The 9076-nt window shown below is 36.8% G+C and overlaps 1 protein-coding gene across 1 annotated transcript; it reads right to left on the reverse strand.

The window, feature by feature from the left end:
* Positions 1-640: 640 nt before the first annotated feature.
* On the reverse strand, positions 641-1672 carry LOC149242709 (F-box/kelch-repeat protein At2g44130-like). The gene has a single exon (XM_089370955.1). The coding sequence runs from the start codon at positions 1670-1672 to the stop codon at positions 641-643; it is 1032 nt and encodes a 343-aa protein (XP_089227081.1).
* Between the last annotated feature and the right edge of the window lie 7404 nt (positions 1673-9076).

Consider the following 9076-nt stretch of genomic DNA (forward strand, 5'->3'; position numbering starts at 1 on the left):
TTTTGGAGGTAATATTGGGGGAAGGATTGTGGACTCATTTTTTATTTCAAGTAGGCAAATAGATCATGGTTCAAATCCCATCTAATTTTTGGTTATTCTAATCACAATTATTTTCAATGGGTTACCATGAATGCTTTTATATGTATTTTTGTAAAGCCCTTCCTTCTATGTCTTTGTTAGGAATTAGTCGATATATTTAAACTATCATTTGTATAGTGCTTACCTCCATAGTTGATTTGGCATGCTACTTTGTTCTGAATTTATATTAAATTTTTCAACAAATTCAAAACAAATTCATATTCGATTTCTATAAACAATTTAATAAATGGTGGCGAAGGTACAGGTAATTGGATAGCGATGGGAAGACGATGAACGTAATGGAGTTTCTTTCAACAGATTATATGATAGATAGTTTACGCTCAGCAGAAGGTCCTGCCCAAAGAACCATGATTTGACGCTACAGCACAGTCATTTATGCAATCTCGTTTTTGTCAGATAATTTTATTATGCTTATGGTACACTGAAACTTAAAAAGAAATAGATTTAATAATTAATTATTAAACCCACTTTTAAAAATGTATATAGAATTTTTGAACCAGCAAAACACTTCAAGAAAAAACCATTTCCTGTATTAACAACTCTAAATCTCCAGGGTTGCTGCAGATAGGATGGTGCCCTCAAAGCCCTCGCCACCAGAACCGTGAAGTTCCATCAACTGCCTGGTTGACATGTTGAATAGATAAGATATATGCTTCTTGGGACGCGGTCGTTGTTCTCCCACTCCGCTAATAAAAAATTGGTCACGCCACTGTGTACCGCACGTTAAAAAGAAGCCAATACCGTGGGGAATGGGAAGAGTAGATACAACACTCCAAGTGTCCTTCCCCACATCATACTTCTCCACCTGTTCGTCTTCGGTGAACACGTACAACTCCCCCCCACCGGAAGAAGAAGAAATGACACAACTTCCCCACAGTTCTCCCCTGAAATGTGCCATTCTCCACGTTCCCTCACTCGGATCGAAAACTTCTGCACTTTGCCCTTCCTCGTCTAACACCATGAACTTACCTTCCACCAATCCACCGCGGCTTCCCTGCCCGTGCGCTTCGATCATAGGACGCAATATTTCCCACTTGTCTTTCTCCACGTCATATGCTTCTGCAGAGGCAAGAGGGTTGCGACTCTCGTCGATCCCGCCGGCCACGTAGACAAGTCCGTTGGAAAAAGAGGCAGAGCACGCAAAGCATGCTCGAGGTGTGGGCATGTCAGCTCCACGACGCCATCTCCCACACTCAAAGTCGTAAATATAAACACTCTTCATCAAAGTTGCTGATTGGAATCCGCCTATGAGAAGTAGCTTGCGATTCACAGCAACGCACTGACAGCATAATGGTATTTCAGTATTGGGGGGATCATCGATTGGAGGTAGCCTTTCCCAGGTGCCTTTCACGGGGTCGTATACCGTTACTGCAAGTAGGACGGGAATCCTGATATCTCTTTGAACCAGGCAAATAAGCTGCTCGCTCGTCCCAAATTTCTTCCTATCACCATAGAAAGTAGGGCTACTGAGTATAGCCTCCCAGCTTTTGCACACAGCTTTCAGAGTATCGTGTGATTTGTAAGGCATTTTCAGCAAACACTTTCGAACAACATCCTCCGGAATAACCTCCATTAGCACACTTTAAACACACTAATTTGCTGATCGATCGTGTTTACGAAATAAAGAAATAAACAAGAAAGTGAATCACGATAAATCAAAAGGGAAAAGTGCAGTTATATATAGTGGAGATGTGGAAAACCTAATTTCAAGCCGATAAGAAACGGATTAAATGTTATTTATTAATAATATAAAAAATATATAAATTTTTAATTTACAATATAAGGAAGCATTTAATATTAGTCAATATTTTTAAATGGCAATGTTTTATGTAACAACAACTATGGCTAGACTCCCTTTGGGGAATTATATATATATATATATATATATTAAAATTTATTTATTTATATTATTAAAAATATATAATTTTTTAATTCATAATATAATGAAGTATTTAATATAAATTTGACATGTCAATATTTTTATATGTCAATGTTTTATGTAAAAGATTATGACTTCCACATGAGTTTTTATGGAGGAAAATTATATACATATGTGGGGCATGAAATGGGTTTAGTTGGTTTTGCGATTTAAAGTTTTTAAATGAATTAAGTATTTCATTTTATTACAACATATTTTTTATTATATTTTTAACTCATTCAATGTTAATTTATTATCAACTTTTTATATTTAGAGTTTTTAATTTGAGGTTTTGTATTTTATTTATGGCTATTAATTATAATATGATGATGGTACAATATTAATAATATAAAATGTGAATTTGAGTTCTATTAACTTGAGGTACCCTACAACTTGAGAAGCCTTTTTCTTCTATCCTCCTCATGACAAGTGAGTGGTTAGATGCTTTTCTCACCTCAAGCTTGCCATCAAACATATGAATGGAGTGACCTTGCTGGCAGATGTGGACTAAGGATAGCAAGTTTCTCTTCAGCTCTGGGAGATACAGAACATGATGCACAGGAAGTCTCGAAGGCCAAGCAATTTAAGCCTAATTATGCCAAGCCCTGATGGCTTGAGTTTTGATATAGTGCTCCATCAACATTGTCAGTAAATTCTTTAAAAAAATCTTTTCTATGAGTCATGTGGCAAGTTGCTCCTAAATCAAGCAACCAATCATTTTTCCAAGAAGCAGGTGAAGCATTAAATAAGTCTTCATTAGTTTTACCTTTGGTTTGGTTTCTTTGCTGCTCAATTTTGTCCCAAGGTAACTTTCATGTGGAGGCATCATGAGATCCATTTCTTTTGTAGTGTATGCAATGCAAATCTGACTTTTCTCCTTGAGAGTGTCTGCCCCCCATACCTCTGAAATATCTTCCTCTTCCTCTTAGACCACCTCTTCCTCTGGAAAAATCTTGGGCAAGATTCTTTTCTTTATGAGCAAGGCACATAGTCTCTTCAGAAGATTCAGGGGTTGTCTTCTTTCCAAAATCTTTCTCTCTTTCAGTAATTTTTTTCAAGAGTGAAAGGTAATATCTTTGAGATTTCCATTTGCTTGCAATGACTCAAGATAATTGGAGTAAGTAGGATAAAGTGCCTTGAGAAAAGCTATCAGAGGAATCTAGTTCAACGTTAGTGACTTTGATATCATGCATTATGGATTTTACTTCTGATGCAAGAGCAAGAGGATCATTTTTTGTAATTCAAGAGTGAAGAGTTTAATCATGAGTTGAACAATTTCAAGTGCAGAATGTGAGTCATAGAGTTCTTTTGGCTTTTGTAAGGCTTCGAAAGCATTTGAAAATGGCGAAATATGTCGACTCACCTTTTCACTTACAGATGTTGCAATTAATGCATAGGCTTTGCACTTGTTATTTTCCCAAATGGCGAACTCCTTGTGTGAGCTAGGTTGTTCTAGCTCTTTGTCTCCGTCTCCAACACACACTCCTTTCCACAACTCATTGAAAATGAGGGTGTGTTTTATCTTTTGAGACCACTCATGGTAGTACTCCTTGCCAGTGATAACTACTCCCACAATAGATATGATTGAATGCGTTGTAAAATCTAAGTGCTGTAAAAATACTTCTGCTCGCAAAAAATTTGCTTTTGTCGAGAAGAAAAAAAAAACCTCTGCTGCTAAAAAAAAACTGATTCTGATAGAGGCGTTAGAGTGGATATCAAAGTGTGTTTGGGCCCCACGGTAGTATTTACAAACAATATATTAAATACAGTCAAACGCAGGAGCGTTAACTATGTTAGCTACTTTGAAAACAATGTTATGAAAACAACATTATGGGAGCCCAACAACGTGTTATATATGGGATATCGTTTATATGAAAACAACATTGCGGTGGATACAACCTTATATATACGAGCATATATATGAAAACAACATTCAATTTACCAAATGAATCCCTTCAAAAAATCCAATGTATTTGAGTTTACCAAATGAATCCCTTAAAAAATTATGTTGCTTCACGTCAGTGCACAAATTTTAGTGGTGAGAGTCCCACCGTGATCACCAAGAGTATGTCAACTCAAAGAAACGCAAAGCGGAGGTATGAAAGCTCAAACCAATGGTGTGGGCCGCACCATTTCGCACCTCTGTCATACAATATAGTCTTCAAAAAAAATTCGCACCTCTCATTCCAAATTCAACATTGTAGGCTGTATGCCAAGGGTCAAGGTATAAGAGGGCAGTGTATGGAGGAGGGCTATGGAGGAGGGCTGTGGATGGAGCTGAAATTTCTAAAAGCAGTCTTCTAATATTGCAAATAGAGCCCATACATAGCTCTAGGAGTGGTATGGTGCATTCAAGCTTAGCGTCAACTTCAATTGCAGCACCGGGTTCTCCATTTCATGAAGGGGTGAGTTATAATCCAGAAAATGCACCTAATAACAGTGCAGGTGGCAATCCAGATGAAGAAAACCGTGAGGGTGCTAGGTTTGTATGTGTATGGAAACCAGAGTGGAAAGCACAGAAAGGCTGAGTGTTTTATATGTAGGTGGCGCATCAAGAAGAGCAGCGTAGCAGATAAGGCATCAGAGGTAGGCTTGATGGTTATGGAGAGTGCCAAAATCAGTACAATATTAGTGAGTCACAGGGGAATAATGACGTGTTCAGGCCAGTGGAAGCATCAGAGCTGCCAAGCTAGCCAGTCTACGTAGGATTCATAATACCATAGGCAGAATAGGGAGCTACAAAGAAGGGGGAAGCCAAAAATGGCACTGGCTTTGATACCATGTCAGACTAGGAGGTAACTCCTCAAAACAATTCATTGATATTCATTCAGGTTAGTCTTTATTATATACATGAGGGAGATAGAAGAAGAAAGGATTCTCAAGCTATAGGGTACCTCTGCTTGTGCATAAAATTTATCATACAATTCTCATTATGAAGAAGGTACACTTCCATCAAGTTTATTATGGCATGCTAGATTTGGGCATTTGAACTATGACAACTTCTGCTTGTTGAAGAAAAATGGTGTTACTGGTTTGCCTACAATTCCTAGGAAAATTAAGCAATGTGATGCTTGCATTCTAGGAAAGCATAGAAAACAGTCTTTTCATGATTCACATTCAAGAGCACATAGAAAACTTGAACTCATTAGTTTAGATTTATGTGGTCCAATGCCTATTCCTTCTGCAAATGGAAATAAATATATGATAACATTTATTGATGACTACACCAGAATGTGTTGGGTTTATTTATTGAAGAACAAATCTGATCCTTTTCAAACATTCAAGAAATTTCATACATGGATTGAAAATGACGTACAATCTCATATTGGCTCTATTCGCACTGATAATGGAAAATAATACACTTCAAATGAATTTGAAAACTATCTTCGCCAACATGGGATCAAACATCAAACAACTATGCTTTATAATCCCCAATAGAATGGTGTAGTTGAAAGAATGAATAGGACAATCTTAAATATGGTGTGCTCCATGTTGTTTTTCAAAAATGTGAAATTGATGTTTTGGGCTGATGCAGTTCTATGTGATGTATATATAAAGAATAGATGTCCATATAATGCTATTAGAAACAAGACTCCCTATGAAATGTGGTATGGGCACATTCCTTCGGTAGAGCATCTCAGGGTCTTTGGTTCCACCTGTTATGCATTGATACCAAATGTACATAGAAACAAACTTGGTGCAAGAAGTCATAAGCGTATCTTCCTGGGGTATTCAAACACCTCCAAAGTATACCATCTCTATGATGAATTCAATAAAAAGTTTGTTGTATCTAGAGATGTAATCTTTCTTGAAACGTCCAAAACTGACAATGTTGTTTAGCGGCAACTTGATCGCTTGGATAGATTCGCAAATGAAAAATCATTTCAAGAATTAGATAATCAAATTCCACATCTTGAAGGGGGGATTCCTATATTAGATCAACCTATTGATTCTTCTTCTGAAGCACTCTCTCCCCCACATGAAACTTCAACAACGAATGATACTTTAAGTGATGTGATCGATAGAATTGGGAGACTCAATCTTGATTCAGTCCCAACTCAATCAACGGAGTAGCCTGGACCATCTGAGAAAGGTCCCAAAAAGTGGCTAACAAAGACACTTGAAAGTGTTCATCCTGATGAGGTTGGAAAGACAAGAACTAGAAATTCAAACAGTGAAAATGGAGGTGATGTAGATGACTCTAATTCACCTGTTGATATGGATGTTTCTTATGATTGTGAATTGAATTTGTCTACAAATTCCGAACCAACTTCCTCCAAAGAAGATGCTTCTCATGATGAATGGAAATAAGCAATGCAAAAGGAGTATGATGCCCTAAAAAATAATGGCACTTAGAAGTTGGTTGATCCCCCATTAGGAACCAAACCAATTGGCTGCAAGTGGGTCTACAAGAACAAGTATAAAGTTGATGGCTCACTTGAAAACCACAAAGCTAGGCTTGTGGCAAAATATTTTGCATAGAAGTAAGGGGTCGATTATGGCGATAATTTTGCCCCCACAGAAAAATGGGCTACCATCCAGACACTCTTTGCCCTAGTAGCTCAGAACGGTTGGAAAGTCCATCAAATGGATGTAAAAACTGCTTTCTTGAATGGAGATTTAAAAGAGATGTTTTTATGACCCAGCAGCCTGAAAGTTTTGCTATGAAAGGACATGAAAATAAAGTATGCAAACTTGTGAAATCCTTGTATGGCCTCAAACAAGCACCATGAGCCTGATATGAAAAACTAACTAAGCGTCTTCTGAAACTCAATTTCAAACATTATGATCTTGATGATGCAACTTTATTTGTGAAGAAATTTGGCAAAATAGTTGTGTATCTTGTGGTATATGTAGATGATCTTTTGATGATAGGAATAATGAAAGCTACATTGCATCCATAAAGAAGGAATTGGGGAAAGGTTTTGAAATGACTAATTTGGGCTATGTTCATTACTATCTTGGTATTGAATTAACTCAACATCCGAAGTCCATATTCTTTTCTCAAAAGAAGTACATTGGAGATGTGTTGAACAGGTTTGGCATGACAAAATTCAATCCTCTTACTACTCCAATGGAACATAACATAAAGCTCACATCCATTGAAGGAAAATAATTTGAGGATGCAACAAAGGATAGACAACTTGTAGTAAGTCTCAACTACCTAACTACTACTAGACCAGACATTTCATTTGCTGTTGGAATCCTCTCCAGGTTTATGCAAAAGCCTTGTGAGGGACACTGGTCTGCTACAAAAAGAGTTCTAAGGTACTTGAAGGGAACTCAAGACTTTGTAATATCAAGTAAACACAAGTGGACGACTTCAACTTGATTGGATACTTTGATTCAAACTTTGATGGAGACAAATAAACTAGGGTATCTACTTTAGGTTATGCTATGAGTCTTGGATCAGGAGTTGTCTCCTGGAGATCACACAAAAAATCAGTTCTAGTAGATTCCACAACAGAGGCAGAATACGTGGCAACAATTGAGGAAACAAAAGGAATTGTGTGGCTCAGGAAAATTCTTAAAGATTTGTAGGTAAAACAAGTACAATTGACTCCACTCATGGTTGACAATACCTCAGCAATAAAGTTGACCAAGAACCCAAAGTTTCATGATTGAACGAAGCACATCAATACTAAATATCATCTGATTGGACATCACGTTGGGGCCAAAACAATCCATCTCCACCATTGTTCCACTAATGAGAAAATTGTAGACATCTTCACCAAAGCGCTTGGAAGAGAAAAGATTGAAAGATTTAGAACAATGCTTGGACTCACCAACATCCCTTCAGACTAAGGGGGGGAATGTTGACACCTAATCATTAGGATTGTGTAAATAACTGAAATTGATGTAAATAAATAATAGAAAATATGAAGAGACACCAGGAGATGAAATGAACAGTCTCTCCCTCATGTATATAATAAAGGCAAACCTGAATGAATATCAATGAATTGTTTTGAGGAGTTACCTCTTGGTCTGACATTAACAATAATAACAAAAAACATTGATGGATGAGAGTCCCTTATTATGAGTTTAACAAATTGGTGTATGAAATCCCATTGGTTGTTGCACCACCACATTGGTCCATCAGGGATCCTTGTTTGTGGCATGAAGGACCCATATTTGGGTAGCAATTGGAGTGCTAAATTCTATTGTGGTGTACAAACTCTACCTCCCTTTCAAATAGAACCTATGAGGCTATAAATGAGTACAAAGAGTGGAGAAGTTAGAAATCCTTCAACACAAGTTATTGATGGGTATAGATTGTTTGAGAGACAAGTTATATTTTTCTAAATTATTCACAATAGTGAACTAATAAACAAGGCACATAAATGAATGGATATGCCAAAAGGGAAATAAGTGTAACACCTTTCTCACATTGTCTAGGGAAATGGAAGGGAGTGCCATAGCTCCTGGAGCACTAGTTCATATACCTATAATTCTCTATATTGAGTGGATCAACTAAGCCATGAGAGAAATGAGTTGCTTCAAGTGAGCTTTTCCCCCATTGTGGTAACTACTTTGAGAGACACCCTCTCATTTGGTTTTCCAACTTGTCTTTGACCTCTGAGTTGATGAGGAGGTCATTTTGTTGTATAACACTTGATTTCTTTGAGGCTTTTACTTATTGATTGTTCTTTCATCTTCCTAATTAGTATGTGACATTTGGTTATCAAAACTTTCAAGTCTTGTTTGTTTGGTTTCCTTCCATCACTTTGGCATATAACACATTGTTGTCCGATCAGTTAGAAATCTTTCAAGCTTTTGCAAAAGCAAACATATTCTTTGTTTTAAGTCTTTGATTAGTTTCTGAGTGGAATATTTCTCTTTACTTATTGAATGATTTCATTTGGAAAGGACTTAAAACTAGCAATGTTTTGAGTTTTGCATTTGGTTTCTTGTCATCTATTCGAAAAAATGAAATATCGCATTCATTTTTCCTTAGGAAATGAGAACAATATTTTGCATTAGTAAATTCTTGACATTTAGAAGTTGACAAGGAAAGGATGTATTTTTCATTTTCTTAATTATATTGCTTTCAAGTTAAGT

Source organism: Pinus tabuliformis, chromosome 8 (genome assembly GCF_031772625.1).
Source record: "Pinus tabuliformis cultivar Carrire ecotype Pingquan chromosome 8, CPIR1, whole genome shotgun sequence".
Lineage (NCBI taxonomy): Eukaryota > Viridiplantae > Streptophyta > Pinopsida > Pinales > Pinaceae > Pinus > Pinus tabuliformis.